A 15,950-nucleotide genomic window follows, 5' to 3' on the forward strand; every position below is an offset into this window, starting at 1 on the left:
CGAAAAAACTTATGCAGCACATCAAACAAAACTCCTCCCTGAAAGGCCGGCAACGCACCCACTAAAAATGAGTGTCTATAGGCTGCGATGACTGTCCTTTTTGGGTGTCCCGCAGGCTCGTTCGCCCCCTTATCAAAAAATGAAAGTTGCGTACTTGTGCCACGTGTTGCGCCATGATCGCTACACTTCCTTCAGTTAATTATAATGGGTAAAATACAGGGTAAATAGCGTGTTGGTAGAAGGAAAAGAAATCATTGAGGGTATGACGACTGCGGAAGAGTTGCTGCCAAATGAATGGTCTGACGGCTGACCTCCAGTCATGGAGCGGCACCAAAAGAAGATGCAATGAAAGATTCGATTCGATATTAGTATCATACGATACGTTAGATTCACACAATGTTCCATCAGTAATCTTCGGGGCAGAATACAAAATGGCACCCATATTCCTTCGACACACCCAATTGATATTTAAGGCACTTCTTGTCACTATCACCACAATGGGGATCCAGCTACCCACTGAAGTATCTCCGAAACAATTCAACATTATCCCTGCAAGATATTATAAGCACCAATTTCTATATTGACAACGTACTTGCAATGAAATAGTGTACGCAATTTGTCTCTCAAGGAAAACAACTTGAGGGGAAAACAAAAGATGTCAAGAAGTACTTGAAGAACCGGGAAGATTCTGATTTTGTTCCGGCTGAGCTAAGCTCGCCAAACAGCCCGTGCTGAACTGTAAAGGCCCTTAAGGCCAACAGCGAGATTCCATTCTAAAAAAAAAACTCTGATTTTGTTTAATTAGTAGTTTTAAATTCTAAGTATTACTTGTTGTTGTAAATGTGAAATTTCAGTTTACTTTAGTTTTTTATATATATATATTGTTTAATTGTGTAATCTGTTTTGGCTTTCTGTATTGTCTTATAAATACGTAAAGTATTAGTCAGACATATAAGTCTGACGCTAATGAAACACTCTTAGGGAAATATTCATTCCGTGGGCAAGAGGCATGCAGGACTATATGATTTAAAGTTTTTTTTTAATATTACGTACATAATAAGTATTTTTTTCTTTAATAGATATCTTCGATACATACATACGACATCATAGTAGTTGGGTTGGGAGGCGCCGGCGTCTCTGCAGCGACTACATTGGCAAAAGCTGGGAAGAAAGTTCTTGCCCTCGAAGCCATGGACAGGATCGGTGGTCGAGTTCGGACTGTGCCCTTTGGTGATGGCGTTGTTGAAGTTGGTGCTGAATGGTAATTAACGAGCCAATGTATTGTCTTGATAATAAAAGAAAAATACGAGTGCAATTCACACGTGGTAGAAGTGAAACCTTCAAAAAAAGAGTGGCGGACAATTTATTGCCAGTTCTTTTCTTCCGTTCTACACCCTTGATTTGAGAACTGGCAGTAACTGTAAAATTAGAAGGATTTAAATATGTTTATTAAATTTCTTTTTTTGACGTTCATAAGTGTACATTATGTTACCAACACTAATTAATGATTTTGAATTTGAAATTTCAATTTCAATTTTTTAAATAATAATATGTAAATTATACTTTTTTCGCTATCAAAACGTGAGATTTTACTTTTCTTTGAAAAATTCGTTAAATATCATTAAATTTAGTGTAAAACTAAAATAATGAAAGTTTGAAATTCGATGAAATGAAACAGCGACAGTAAAAAGAGAAACATATAAATCTGTCTCTTCTCAGTCTCTTTTTCCGTTGCATCCGGTTTGAAATCACAACGATTCTAAAGAAGTTTCACTTCAAAGCTAGAGTTTTATATCTTATAAGAAAAATTGAAAATTAATAAATTTTTATAACGAAGGTAATATAATATATTTATAAAAGTTATTGTGTATTGATTGATTGATTTTTAAATTCACTTACTTCGCCGTTAACTTCGATACGTACAAACAATGGGTAAACTGTAGAAACATATTTGAAGGTGACTTCTAAATGGTGCATAAAATTAATACAAATCTAAACGTTTTTATATTACTTTGATAGTTTATATGCCACAATATTCTTAATTTACATTTATCAATTCACTTTAATGCATTAAAATAATAAAACATATAATAATAATAATAATAGCCTTTATTCAGATAAATTTTACATTATATATTTTATATACATTTAAACAAATTTCCATTTTAATCCAATTCTTAACCTTGAAACCTTGCCTAAAGGGAAGTTTCTTTTAACAATATTTTTTAATTATTAAATTTCAAGGTTAGCTATTAGGTATATTTTTATGTATTATGTTATTAGTTTTGAATAAATAGGTAATCTATACTAATATTATAAAGAGGATTGTTTTGTAAGATGATTTTCCAAGTGATAGATGTTTTCAGGATCCATGGTATACGCAACAGTAGCACCTACAGAACCGCTATGCAACACAACATTACAATTATACCCCAAGATCCCACTTTCAAGGTGTACCGATCTGACGGGACGGAGACTGACGATGAATTATTATTGAACGACCTCGTCAATTTTTGCTTTGTAATGGTTGGTCAAAAGCATATAAATTTTGTTGGTGGCTTGGGAGAATTTATTACAAGAAGGTATGTATATGTCTCAATTATTTATTTATAAAACAATGTGTATCCCTAAAAAATACAAGAAAATATGACATCACAAATTTAACACACACATACACATCAATTACATTAGAACTTAAGCAATATAACAAAGGGAAAAAAACTACTACACTAACAAAAATAAAATAAAACAAAACGAAATAATAAAAAAAATTATATCTAAAGAATAAAAATGCAGTAATAAATAAACAAATCATAAACACAGCGCCATGTATCATCCATCCAATCATCCAAAGAAGGGATCCCCCCATCGCTGCAAGTACTGCATCCGTACATCCCTAGCTATTTGTAAAAGCATATAGCCCGGTCTTGACATAGCAAGTATCTTCACAAACCAACAATGGGCTTGAAGAGGCTCTGCTGTTGTCGCCTTCCGCATAAGGCGATTGTTCGTGGCGCCTGGGGTTTTAATGGGTATCCTTACATTTATTCCGTTTCAGGTTACTGCTCTACGTAAAAGCAAAGTACCCTTATTTGATTAAAGACACAGGTTTCCTACCAGAGTTTGTAGGGCTAATGAACGCGTATATTAGCGTCCACGAGGCTTCAAATGATTGGAACGAGGTAAATGCTCTGAGTGAGTACGAGGATTTGAAAGGCCACCAACACATGAGTTGGCACAGATACGGGTACAAGACATTGTTCGAGCTGATGCTAGTAAGTTCATATTATTTATTATGAAAAAGGTTTCAAATGGAAATGTCGTGTTTAAAGTATAAATCACGGGATATGTCACTACGTATCCCTTTTGTTTGCTGAAACTTCTTTGGAGAACGTACATTTGTGTTTGTAATTTAAAGGTTTCATTAATAATAATATGAGGTAGGTCCAGGATACCCATATCAGACGAGCAAGCATGGTGAATGTATGAAAGTGTATGAAGCGATTGGGGTATGTCAGGACCGTAGCAAATGGAGATTCAACATATTTGCCTACCACTACGGGAATTAGCGTTATTTATATATATTCCAGAATACATACAACAATGGATCGGGCTTACCAAACCTAGATATAAAACTGAACACGGAGGTGACGCAAATAATATGGCCAGAAGATGGGGCTGATGTAAGAGTTATTTGTGCAGATGGCAGCACATACACATCCCGTCACGTTATTGTTACGGTCTCTTTAGGGGTTTTGAAAGATCGGTAAGCTGAACTGTAGCTTCTAGAATAAAGTTATAGTTTGCGGGAAGGATACGGCAGATAATCACCGCTCACATAATATGGACAAATGTTTGCGCAGACAGCAGGCAGTCCGCTGACACGTTTTCTTGCTAATCTGAAGCACTGGGTAACAACTCCTAATCGCTAGGGAGCGGGCGAGGATTTAAGTATATAATTTACTTGAGACTACTGAATATGATTTTGTCCCATTCGGTGTCGAGACCCTTGGTCCGTGGGGTCCTAGCGCGTTTAGGCTTTTTAGGGAATTATCAAAAAGCTTAGTCGACATCACAGGAGAACGAAGAGCTGGCAGCTACCTCGCACAAAGAATTAGTCTAGCTATTCAAAGGGGGAACGCTGCCAGTATCTTCGGAACCTTGCCTAAAGGGACTCATTTTAATAATATTTTTTAATTAATTAATTTTAAAGTTAGTTATTAGGTATATTTTTATGTATTATGTTATTTAGAGTATTGTTAGTTATTATTAGCTACTTTTGATATTGAATTGGTTCGATATTTCAGATATACTACATTATTTAAGCCGGGGTTGCCGTGGAAAAAAATAGAAGCTATCGAGAAGACATCTATAGGTGCGGTTGACAAAATAATTTTTAAATTTGACAAAGCTTGGTGGCGAGGACAGGAGACATACTACGGTTTCATGTGGAAAGCTGAGGATAAAATAAAACTACCAATAGAGGATTATTGGATGACAAAGGTTTTTGGGGCGAGCAGGCCCAGGGGATCCTCAAATACGTTATCTTTGTGGACTAGTGGGGAAATGGGAAAATTGGTATTTATCTTTTCAATTATCATATTATTGTTTCACTAATTATTAAAATGTAAAGGTTTTCTGTTACAACCCATTTCGCTGGGAGGTAAAATTTTGAGTTGAAAAGGCAGTTAAAAAATGTAATTATCGTACGTGATTCAAAATTTACAATAATTATTGAACATTATTTTAAAATTTCAATATTAATATAACTAATTAAATATGACAATACCCGAACATTTTTTTTTATTAATTTAAAATTGTTCCTATAATCAGTTGGAACAAATGCCAGAGGACATTTTGAAGCGAAAGTGCATGGAGCTTTTGCGAAAGTTCATGGGAAAATGTTATGATATACCGGAGCCGACTGGAATGATAAGGTGCGTTTTAATGTAAAAATGTATCGACAAAATGAATAAACAATTGCTTATTGTTACGAGCTAGGGGATCGGATAGATAATGCCGTAGAATCTCTTCATAAATAAACTCATTTCAAAATAAATCAATAAGGATTTTGAAAACACTAATTAACCGGAAATTACTCGCAAAAATTCACTTATTACACACAAAAGATAATACTGTCACTGTGTTCACTTTATTCGCAATTTTTCTTTTCGTTTTTTTTCCTTTTCTTGATATCGCATTCGAAACTGAATTAATCGGCCGCGTTTCGGCACGCTTATACAATAAAGGGAATAATCTTAAACGGTGTTCGAGAACTCTCTAGGCAGGATCGCTACTGAGTAGCGGTTGCACAATTCTAGAACGCCCTCTTTGTCTCTTTAGCACATCGCTCGGTCCTTGTCGGCGTTCTAGAGCGATCAGTCTAGCTTCGAGACGGTTGTGGAAAAATCTAGAACCATTGCAGTTGATCCGTCTTCGTAACAATATTGGATATTTTATCGTGATAATTTATAGCGTTTATATCCCGTAATTTAGAAATTCTAACTTTCAGATCCACCTGGCACTCTAACCCTTTTACACGTGGTAGTTATTCCTATGACAATCGTCTGACGACACAAAACGCGAACGATCGAAGATTTCTCGCGGAGCCATTAGTCGATACGCACGGAGTTCCTCGCGTTTTGTTCGCTGGAGAGGCCACAGATTCTCATCACTTCTCAACTGTGCACGGCGCTGTCGATTCAGGGTACAGGGAAGCTATGAGACTTATGAACAATCGTGTATTTTAAATAAAAAAATATATATAATAAAGAGGTTTTATTTAAATTATATAGTGTCCGAGTTAATCCCAAGGCAATCTGGTTTCGAATTGGGTTCGAATCATAGTGCGTCGACAGTACCCCTGTTTCGGTTGCTTTGTCCTAAAAGGCGTAAGACGGAAAATGGCGGCGACGGCCTAGTTAATAGATTTTCTGAATACTAAATTTCACCAACATGATGACTGGAAATCTTCCACAGTCCGTTTCACAAGGCATTTTCTTTTGCGAACTAGCGAACTGTGGAATCGACTACCGGCGGGGGTCTTCCCTGAGAGATACTACCTCCAACAATTCAAAATTCGAGCGTACTTCCTTAAAGACCGGCAACGCACCCACTAAAAATGGTGTCTATGGGCTGCGATGACTGCCTTTGCCCCCCTATTATAAAATATAGTCCTATTTTACTAACAATTGGTTATGTGTACAAGAAATGTTCTGGCTATGTTGTTAACCGCTGATAATCCAATGTGTGTTTGACAGAAAATGGCCAATTCTACGGCTCGGCAACAATATGGGCAAAATCACCTTCGCAAAACATTGATGACATTATTTCATATGCCATGAAATGTAGACAGTTGTGGAGAAGGTAGAGTTATATTCTTAAATATTAGATAATAACGTAACAATAATAATATTCGAAAATTAATTATGTTTTTATTTCAAATTAATTTCAAGGCTACGTTTTTCAATTAACTGTAATAAAATAAATGTCTAATCGCTAAAAATTAATTGTTTTCGATAACACGAGTTCTTCATTTAGTACTTAATCGAAATATACATTTTTTAGTTAAACAATTTCATGGACGTAGTGAGAATAAAATCTTGTATATAAAATTCTCGTGTCACAATTTTATCATACTCCTCCGAAACGGCTTGACCGATTTTTATCAAATTTTATATGCATTTCAGTAGGTCTGAGAATCGCTTACTATCTATTTTGCATACCCCTAAGCGAGGGCGTCCACCTCAAGATTTTTTTAAAAATATTTTTGAGGAAATTTTTTGTTTTTATTTTTTTATGATACAACATTTTCACCCCTCTACGATAACCCAATGTCGCCAACTAGCTTAATTAGGCGTTCAATTTAACTAAACGACGTGGTTTAACTGCCACTAATGCAATCTCTTAAGATCGGTTTGCGTTCCCTAACTCCAGCATAGAACGACAGTTTATTTTAATAATTGTTAACTTAACCTGGCTTTTACTAATTTCCTTAAGTAACATTTGCTCCCACCAAACGCATAAGAAATTCGCTCAAATCGGTCCAGCCGTTTAAGGAGTTCAGAGACATACACGTACAGTAGAATTATACATATAAAGATCTAATTTTGTAAAATGTATATCAATAATATGTGGATAAGTAAAGGCTTATAATTATTAAATATAATATGTAATTACACACTTTATTCATTCACTCACTGACTCACACACACATACTCATGCACTCAGGCGTGTTAATAACAGTTGAAAAATAAATTAAATAAGTTGAAATAATGTAATTATTTTGAGTTATTTAGAATTAAGGTTGTTTATAGAAGAGTTGGGAACCCTGACACAGGTATTTTTTACTTAAAAGGGTTTCCAAATCTTACAGCTAGTAAAGAAAATGTACCTACTTAAAATGAATAAACACTTTTTCTTTCTTTTTTTTTATTATAATTAAATGCTTGCTAAATATATTTGAAATGCCTATTATATGCCGACATATAACGCTTTCTTAGAATTGATGTTAAAGTTTTAATAAACAAATCCAATTAACTTTATCAGTTTTATTGTTTGTTCATATTTTTTGTGTAATTTAAACCTTGCTTTAAGTTACAATGTTGAGACATTTAACATTACTAATATACGTATCAGCATACACAATAGCGGACAATTTGATGAGTGAACATTTAAAATTTGAAAAAGTACGTGCAGTGTGTTCTAAAGTTGACGATATATGTAAAAGAAATTCAAGTAATGTGTGTGCGGTGCGATTCTTTCACGAAAAGATGGATTACAAGGATTTTGAAAACACGTGCTTTTTGTATATGACCAATATGTGTGATAATCCTGAGCATGGTATGATGAACTAATGCTAATACTTTGAAGGTTTATCCTGCAAACTTACAAAAAGCAACGCGGTAAACCTATCTTTAGGTGTTTGAATAACTTAATGATAAACAACAATTTTTTTTATAAAAAATTAAGAAAAAAAAATCTAATAAAAAAAGTCTGTTTAAACTGAATACAGCATTTGTTCTAGCTTATTATGAAAACCACATATTTATTTATTTATTACACAAATATATACATTATCCTTACAGACTGCCAATACTGTCGAGAAACATTTAATAAAATATAATAAAGTACATATAATAATTAAACACATAATAATGTACACAATATCGCTACTGTGAATTCAGTCTACGAACATACAAATATGTCATTACTGTCAGAGACAGCGTTCAGTAGGCATAACGCCGTATAATGGGGAACTGTGCAACAGACTGGTTCTTGCCCTTGGTATCGCAAATAACCTAGGCCTTCGCCGTCGCACATAGCCCATAGGTACTACGAAACCCAGTTAGTAATCAGTTAGTATTACTACTTATACTTCTCCATATGAGACTTTAATATTAGCTATAATCATGTTTTAGAATACGCCATCGTTGTATCTGGGTCATGTAATGAGTTTTTAAAGACACGTAGAAGTAGTGTCATATCCGCCCCAATAGTTAAAAAATCAGAACAAAACTCAACCAGCAAGTTTAAATCTAATACCACCCAAACCCGAAAGGCTTTTAAACGTGAGTAATAAAAATGTTGTGTGGATTTATGAAACCACGGTAAAGTGATTTTTTTTTCACATTATAGACATTTAACTAAAAATTTTTGGAATAATATTCCATTAAGGGTATGAAATCGCTTTATCAATCTTAATTTTATACTTGGAAAATTGGAATGATAATGGGACTAATAAAAGATAGACTAAGTCTCCAACTAATATTTTTATTGAATTCTGTGTCTTAGAGAGTACGACATACATAATACTTAACAATTATTTAGTTTATATAAACATATTAAAATAGCGTGGAGCACTGGCACAAATGAATAATAGTAGGCCTTGGCTGCTATGTCGAGCACCTTTCACTTTATCCCTACTCCGCGGCCGACCGTCACGCGACATGCGCCACACAGACCAAAAAGTTTGAGACGATGTAATAAAAGTTTCACTATTTGTGTTCATTAAGGCCCTATCCCAGCACGAATTCCAATTTATGCAAGCATAATCTGTGCACATCGTAACCCTAACATAATTTAGAAATTTTCGTGATTCATTTGTCATTATTATTTTTATAGTCTATAGATATTTTAATAGTTTTGTTTTGTTCTATTCTTTTTGTTTATTTTATTCTGTTCTTGTAGAAGTTGAAAGTACCTAATCACTCGAAATCGATAAATCCACCCATTCCCCTCCTTATGTTGCCCTCTTTCATTTAGTATTTTTGCAGATTTGCGAGCCCACCCAGAGACAACATGGAGCACGCTCTACGACATTGAGACAGCTTTTGACTATCACCTATGCCCCCTTTCCTGTCCAAACACATATGATCCTGTGTGTGTCGCTGTCAACCGCGGCCATGGATTGTATTTTAAGTTCTACACATTTGTGAACCACTGTGCGGGTGATTTGTACTATTGCAAACATTGGGAAGGTGAGGTCTCATATCAGACGAGTCGTTCTTCACGAGATCTATGAAAAAAAAGATTTGTGGCGCTACAACTTTTTGTCTTATTTATTTAATTATAAGTAATCTTACAGCTTATATTATGTCGCAGTACAGTAGGTAAATCAGGGAGTTAATTGAATTTCTAGACAGTTAATTTAAGATCGATATTCAATCAAGTCGCTGCAAGATGTAAGGCACACCGTTATCCTCGCGATGTTTTCCTTTCCATTCGAGTGAATTTAAATGCGCACATACACTAGGACTAGACTGCTTGCAAGTTTTAAGTGAGAGATGAGATGAGTATGAGAAATAACTTCTACTTTTAAAGTTGTTATGTATATGGTACTGAAATTAATTTCTGACCAATTACCACATTTCTAGATTTGATTAAATTTTACTTTTTCAACTACAATTATTTTTCATAAATAAAATAGGGATGTTTTTTTCCAGAATTCAGTCCACCACCAGATGAAGGGGAACTGGTGAAGAGTTCGCCACTCAGTTGGTCTTACTGTGCATCTAACAAGTATGTCATTTAATTCTATTTCACATACCATGAATTTAAAAGCCGGCAACGCACTCGCGAGCTCTCTGGCATTGAGTGTCCATGGGCGGCGATATCACCAACATCAGATGAGCTTGTCTTGCGCACCCTAAATATTATTGCGTGTGAGACAAATGTATTTAGTTGCACACTGGCGGAATTCACAAGAATTTCATTATTTATAATTAGTTATAAAATGGTTTAGGTTTTATGTGTTTACGTGTTGTTTAAATTATGTTTTTAGATTAGTTTTCTATTGTATTAGTATTATGTTACTGTAAAAATAGGAAATATGGAAAATAAATAAAAGAAAAATAAGTTTAACACCGAACTTTCAGATATATTCAATACGCACGATTCAGTGAAGTAACATCATCAATGGGGTACTATGGATGGCTGGCGGGCGACTATAAGTATGTACATTTATCTGTCTTTTATGCAGCCTCCTGCATTTGAGACTGGCTAAGTTACTATGCTTTAAACTAAAAATAAAAATCACTATAAATAATGGGACTGTCAGTCTCTTAATAAACTTTTAGACAACGTTTGATATCTTGTCACACATGGTACAGCATTTTATATAACAAGTGTCTCAAAAAAAGTTTTAAATTTTTTTTTATATGTGAAAATGTTAGACGACTTCTTGGTGCCTGAACTTCAAAACTTTCCTGGCCATAACTAAACCAATATGGTTCCAGAACGGAACAACGTCTCACACGTCCAATACGTCTCTGCCACGAGTCTTGAAATTTTCTCAGGCAACTTGACTTCCAAGAGAGTAATACAAAAAAATCGCTAGCATAAAAATTTTGTTTTTCAGGGATTCCTCCACTAGCACTAGCCTAGCTCTATGTAGAATTCGGGGATTCCCACAAAAGAGCCTGACGCTGTCGTAGGGGATTCTCCGTCCCATACTCGCGCTCTATTAATGATCCATGTCCTTAATCATATAAAGTATATTGCTTTTCTTAACTTAACTTTCGTTGGGGTGACACCACCAACACCGGGTGCCACCCAAGGTAGCTACGTAACTGGCCCTAAGTAGTAATAAGTTTATAATTAGGATAATATTATTAATTAATAACTGTAATAACGCCACCTAGTGACAAAAGCCAAGCTTTTGTTTTAAACACGTAGTGTTAAAATTGCACACTTGCAGTAAATTACACGCTACAAAATCGCAATGTAAAGATCTATTTTGAGAACAACCTTGCTGAGATTCCCCTTATATATGAGCAAGGAAAAAATATAAATTCTAAATAAACACATTTATTTGCCGATTCCTCTGAATTATGATGTTTGTAAGGTTACAGTCGTGTATGTACAGTCATGACTTAGCTCCATTTTAAGATATTTTATGCTCGTCTTCGCGACATTCGAGCGTACTCCTCCTTAAAAGGCCGGCACCCACTAAAAATTGGTGTCTATGGGCTGCGACGACTGCCTTTTTGGGCTTCCCGCAGGCTCGTTTGCCCCCTTATTATAGAAAACAAGGTCTAACTTGAGAACGTGAGATGTTATATACGCACATATCGTGAGGAAACGAACAACTTGACTCAACAGCGTATTACAGTAGGCTAATCATCTATGGGTCAATACACAATAATCAAGGACAATCAGAAATTTTAAGCCCAGACCAAAGCTTGTATAGACTGTCAAGTATAAGTTGGCGTTCCAGTGGCGGCGCCTCCTACAACCCTCTGTGTTGCCACTTTTTTTGTTTAGTTTGGATTGATGGATATTCTTAGATATTACATTAAAGGTAAATAAAAAACTCAATAACAAAAAATTATTTTTTATAGTAATTATGGTCTGTTAGAGGCATTATTCCTTCCATGAATTCTTCAGAGTCATCTGTGTCAGAAGAATCTGAGTCGCTGCTATTCAAATCAATTAAAAATGGTTCCATTACTGTTTCAAGGCGGTTGTCTGTCATACGATAATTATTTTCAACATTTATAACGTGATTACAGTGTTTCTGCCATTCTTCAGCAGTTATTTTGGAAAATGCACTATGGATTCTCTGTTCCATGTTTTCAGAGAGGCCAGTAACATTTGTGTCTGCAAATATTCTTTTGAACGAACTCCAAATGAATTCTATTGCATTAAAGTCACAATGATAAGGCGGAAGTCTTACAGCCTTATGACCATGTTTCTTTAATATTTCATCAATTAAGTAGACATTCTCCTGATTGATTGTTTTTATAATTTCATACAATTCTGCTGTTTTCATGGTTTCCAAGTATGAAAGATTGTTTTTTTTTATGAAATCTTGCATCTCTTGTTTCTTACTGTTCATTGTCACGCGTTTATTTATTTTAATACAGTGATATGACGCATTGTCCATCACTATTAATGAATTGGGCTCTAAGTTTGGGATAAGCTTTTCTTGTAGCCATTTACTGAAGTTATCTCCATTCATCTCGTCGTGATAATCTCCACTTTTGGTCTTAGATTTGAAACACAAAAGACTATTGGGGATAAAACCTTTCTCACTTCCGGCATTCACTATGATCCATCTCTGACCTTCTGAGACTTCTGTAAGGACACCTTCAGTTTCCTCAGACTGCCAACATTTTTTAACTTTATAGCCAGGGTGTAAATAAGTCTCGTCCAAATAAACGATTGGCCTCGGATTGTCACTCCTTCTATTATTGTCTATTTCTCGTAAAAATCTTGATCGCCAGGCAACAACATCATATCGCTCCATGAGAACCATCCTTTTGGATTTATTCTTTTTATAACTAAATCCCAACTTGTGTAGTATTTTTCTGAGAGATTCTATACTACCCTTGAAATTGATGTCTGCCTTTAGATCACAATGTAATTTTCTGAGAGTAGGGACGGAATTATTTAAATAATAAGATTGGATTTTGCGTCTAATAACACAAAGATCAAAGTCATCCAAATCAGAAACAGTTAATTTTCTTTTTCTACTTTTACCTGGAGTGACTAGTTTTATCGTCTTAGCCTCGGAAGTAGTGTTCTCTGGTGTGGAATTGTCATCACAAGCTGTGGATGTGGAAGGTCCTTGAGCTGCTTGATTAGGGACTTCAGTTCTCGCTGTAAAATTACTTTCCATGATTTTTCCCTCTGAAACTATACGGTTCACGGTTCTTTCAGAAACACCTTAAATAAAACAAAAAATATTTTAAGTTATCCATCAATCACATTTACTTTCAAAAGCAATTATTATTTTTCCCTAAATTTGGGGATATAAATATCACTTTTAACTGGCAATACTTTACCTGTCAAAGCCGCTGTTCGAGCATTCACTTGTTGAAATGGAATAATCGGCCCATTGTTACGTTTCTCCTCTTCACAAAAACGTTTTACAGCTAGAATAATTTCTCTAGCTGCACTCCGCACTACTTTTGGCATGTTTCGTAATGATTTTTACACTTTAAAACACAAATTATTAGCACCGACACACGTGAGGCTACCAAGCTGTTAGAACTGTCAACACAACTGTCAAAATTAGTACCTTTTTCTGCCACACGCCAACTTACACATGACAACCTATAGTGCTAATTTTGTATATAATTGTCCACAGATACAGCCATATTATGGAGCCTCACGAAAGAATACCCGGCCATGGATAATTGAATATGTTATATGCAAGATTATTAATTTAATTACCTATTTATTAGTGCATATTAATTACTTTGAAGAATTTAAGAATATTAATTATAATAAAATTTCAACTTGACGTCGACTTTTGAGACACCTGTATATTGTTCGAATTATAATATGTAATAATATGTTAATATAATAATAATATATAATTATTATACTGATATAATATTGTACAAAACTTTCGTAAAGCCCTAAAAAGGGGCTGGTAACCCATTACACTAGGACTGTCTAGGACAAAATTGAAATAGTAGACTTTATATTTATCATATTTTATTTTTGCTCTTATTATACACGTTACAATAAGGTCGATCAGATTCTTATGAAAATATGTTACATAATATACACGTGTGAAAATGACATGAGATCTTAAGAAGGCGCAGAATTCATTTAACATCCGAGTCAATCGAGTACCCCAGAACACAATTCACAATTTTTGTATTGGAGAAGTTGCATGGGCATTTAATAATGTCTTGTATTCAGTTTTTCGGATATTACATAATACCATGTTTCTGCAGAATACTAATATCAATACCATTCACTTCTTGATTAGGATGATGTATAAGATGCAACAATATTTTAGGATGTTTACATGATGACCAACTACAGATACTACAAGTCCATAAACTTTTCTTTTTCTCAATCCTCTTCTGTCTATGGTTAATCAAATGCTTTTCTAAAACACCCGCATCGCACGCCACAAATGTACACTTCTCACATGTCAGTTGCGATTTGACGTGATCTGTCAAGCTGTCCTGGTCGTCAAACGTTGTTTGACATTTGACACATGTCAAAACTCCATTTTGCGTGGAATGGAATTTTCTAGAGTGTGATCCGAATTCTCTTTGATGTTTGGAAATGTAGTCACAATGAGGGCATTTTAAAGGATTGTCTGGACGATGTATTAATTCATGTTTCTTTAGGTTTTTCTTGGAGACATTTCTGTGGGGACAGTATGAGCATTTAAAGGGCTTTTTGCCTTCATGTCTGCGGATATGTTCTGCAAAATTTCCTGAAAAATGAAATTAAACTTTTAAATAAATCTTAAATGTTACAACTACTAATAGAATGAGTAATCTATGTTTATTATTGTTGTTATTAGTTTTCAGTAATAATATAAATATATTAATCACTTAAATCAAAGTATTAATAAAAAAATCACTTAAATTATTTGTTTAATTTATTCTACAATTACCTATACTTTCTGTTTAAAGATCTATTATGTAAATAGAAAAGCAAATTTTTAAATAACTTAACTTAAACATGAACAGCTTTTTGAATTATTGGAAGTAAATTGAATCACATATGTAGGTACATTATTTCTATTTTCATAAAAAATAAATAACTATTAAATGACTCATCTCTCTTTTAATCACAGTGTTAACACAATAAGACAAACTTGACAAAACCTGTACCTTTATTAGATGTTGTATAATCACACATGAAACACTGAAATGGATTTTCTCCTCTATGCACCTTCAATATATGTCTGTCTACTAATTCCTGTTTTCTAGACAAATAGTTACATTCTGGACATTTAAATTTATTACTCTTGACTGTTAGTAAGTCATCAATCTCAGGTTTAGGACTGAAAATAATATTTCAAAGATTATTTTTTATAAAAATAGTAACACTCATCACTAAATGAAGTACATTATAACATGTTAATGGTAACTACCAATGAATTAATTACCATAAGAGATTCAATTTCATAGTTCACAAGACTACTCCACATGTTTAGATATAATATTGTTGTAGTTTCTTATACTTTACTACTAGAAAACAAGTTCTCCTGTTTGTAACTAAAGAAATAACAGTCACCTGGAAACATTAACTTCTTCCTTAATTTTTATTTCATTATTTGTATCTAATGTATCATAAATACCAGTGGAAACATCTATGAATACTGGTGGGTCACTCATAGTTTTATCTAATTAATATCAGATTTACCAAAACTGAAAAGTAACAATTATTAGAATCAGCTGTTTCAAGTTCGATGTCTCTCAGGTTTAAAAATTACTTTATGTTAAAATTTAATCAATAAATAAATCTTAATAAAACGTAGCATTGTAAGTAATAGCTACAACGGTCCCCTCCAACGTATAAACTAAAAATTAATATTTATTGTTTGTTTACTTTTCTTCCGTTTTGAATTTTAATATGAATGACAGTTGACTAATGTTTAAGAAATAATAAGTAAGAAAACAAAACTCTGTTAATATGGACTGAAAATGAACCTTTTAAAACTTACATCGAAATAAATAAAACTTCAAAACTCA

The 15,950-nt window shown here is 34.0% G+C and overlaps 3 protein-coding genes and 1 long non-coding RNA gene across 6 annotated transcripts; 2 read left to right on the plus strand and 2 right to left on the minus strand.

Moving 5' to 3' along the window:
• The first annotated feature begins 1,008 nt into the window (after positions 1-1,008).
• On the plus strand, positions 1,009-5,750 carry LOC110998853 (spermine oxidase-like). The gene is made up of 7 exons (XM_022267646.2): positions 1,009-1,261; positions 2,367-2,582; positions 3,059-3,275; positions 3,591-3,766; positions 4,308-4,578; positions 4,834-4,937; positions 5,513-5,750. The coding sequence occupies exons 1-7, from the start codon at positions 1,191-1,193 to the stop codon at positions 5,748-5,750; spliced, it is 1,293 nt and encodes a 430-aa protein (XP_022123338.2). The 5' UTR covers positions 1,009-1,190.
• A 1,905-nt stretch (positions 5,751-7,655) lies between these two features.
• On the plus strand, positions 7,656-13,675 carry LOC110998852. The gene is made up of 6 exons (XM_045633026.1): positions 7,656-7,842; positions 8,421-8,570; positions 9,276-9,479; positions 9,945-10,020; positions 10,377-10,451; positions 13,592-13,675. Exons 1-6 carry the CDS (start codon positions 7,662-7,664, stop codon positions 13,638-13,640), a joined length of 735 nt encoding a protein of 244 aa, XP_045488982.1. The 5' UTR covers positions 7,656-7,661; the 3' UTR covers positions 13,641-13,675.
• LOC123690137 lies at positions 12,311-13,347 on the minus strand. Its single transcript, XR_006750938.1, has 2 exons — positions 13,287-13,347; positions 12,311-13,167 (listed from the first exon to the last, which is right to left on the minus strand). It is a non-coding gene; the product is annotated as an uncharacterized LOC123690137 (long non-coding RNA).
• Positions 13,676-13,927: 252 nt separating the features above from the next.
• Positions 13,928-15,813, minus strand: LOC110998859 (RE1-silencing transcription factor B). Of its 3 annotated transcripts, XM_045633265.1 has the most exons (4): positions 15,622-15,813; positions 15,365-15,492; positions 15,087-15,259; positions 13,928-14,683 (listed from the first exon to the last, which is right to left on the minus strand). In XM_045633265.1, the coding sequence occupies exons 2-4, from the start codon at positions 15,382-15,384 to the stop codon at positions 14,166-14,168; spliced, it is 711 nt and encodes a 236-aa protein (XP_045489221.1). In that variant the 5' UTR covers positions 15,385-15,492; positions 15,622-15,813; the 3' UTR covers positions 13,928-14,165. The 3 variants fall into 3 exon arrangements, with proteins under 3 accessions (XP_045489221.1, XP_022123346.2, XP_022123347.2); XM_022267654.2 differs by lacking the exon at positions 15,365-15,492 and having other exon boundaries at positions 15,493-15,813; XM_022267655.2 differs by lacking the exon at positions 15,622-15,813 and having other exon boundaries at positions 15,365-15,501.
• Between the last annotated feature and the right edge of the window lie 137 nt (positions 15,814-15,950).

Source organism: Pieris rapae, chromosome 22, assembly GCF_905147795.1.
Source record: "Pieris rapae chromosome 22, ilPieRapa1.1, whole genome shotgun sequence".
NCBI classification, from domain to species: domain Eukaryota; kingdom Metazoa; phylum Arthropoda; class Insecta; order Lepidoptera; family Pieridae; genus Pieris; species Pieris rapae.

Excerpts from the sequence above, each read along its gene's own strand:
- LOC110998853 (XM_022267646.2), top strand. The coding sequence starts at position 1,191 with ATGGACAGGATCGGTGGTCGAGTTCGGACTGTGCCCTTTGGTGATGGC. Across the intron at positions 2,583-3,058 it reads GGAGAATTTATTACAAGAAG|GTTACTGCTCTACGTAAAAG; the intron begins GTATGTATATGT and ends ATTCCGTTTCAG. Across the intron at positions 4,579-4,833 it reads GTGGGGAAATGGGAAAATTG|TTGGAACAAATGCCAGAGGA; the intron begins GTATTTATCTTT and ends TCCTATAATCAG.
- LOC110998859 (XM_022267654.2), bottom strand. The coding sequence starts at position 15,593 with ATGAGTGACCCACCAGTATTCATAGATGTTTCCACTGGTATTTATGAT. Across the intron at positions 15,260-15,492 it reads GAAGAAGTTAATGTTTCCAG|TCCTAAACCTGAGATTGATG; the intron begins GTGACTGTTATT and ends TATTATTTTCAG. Across the intron at positions 14,684-15,086 it reads TTATACAACATCTAATAAAG|GAAATTTTGCAGAACATATC; the intron begins GTACAGGTTTTG and ends TTCATTTTTCAG.
- LOC110998852 (XM_045633026.1), top strand. The coding sequence starts at position 7,662 with ATGAGTGAACATTTAAAATTTGAAAAAGTACGTGCAGTGTGTTCTAAA. Across the intron at positions 10,021-10,376 it reads TCTTACTGTGCATCTAACAA|ATATATTCAATACGCACGAT; the intron begins GTATGTCATTTA and ends CCGAACTTTCAG. Across the intron at positions 10,452-13,591 it reads TGGCTGGCGGGCGACTATAA|ATACAGCCATATTATGGAGC; the intron begins GTATGTACATTT and ends AATTGTCCACAG.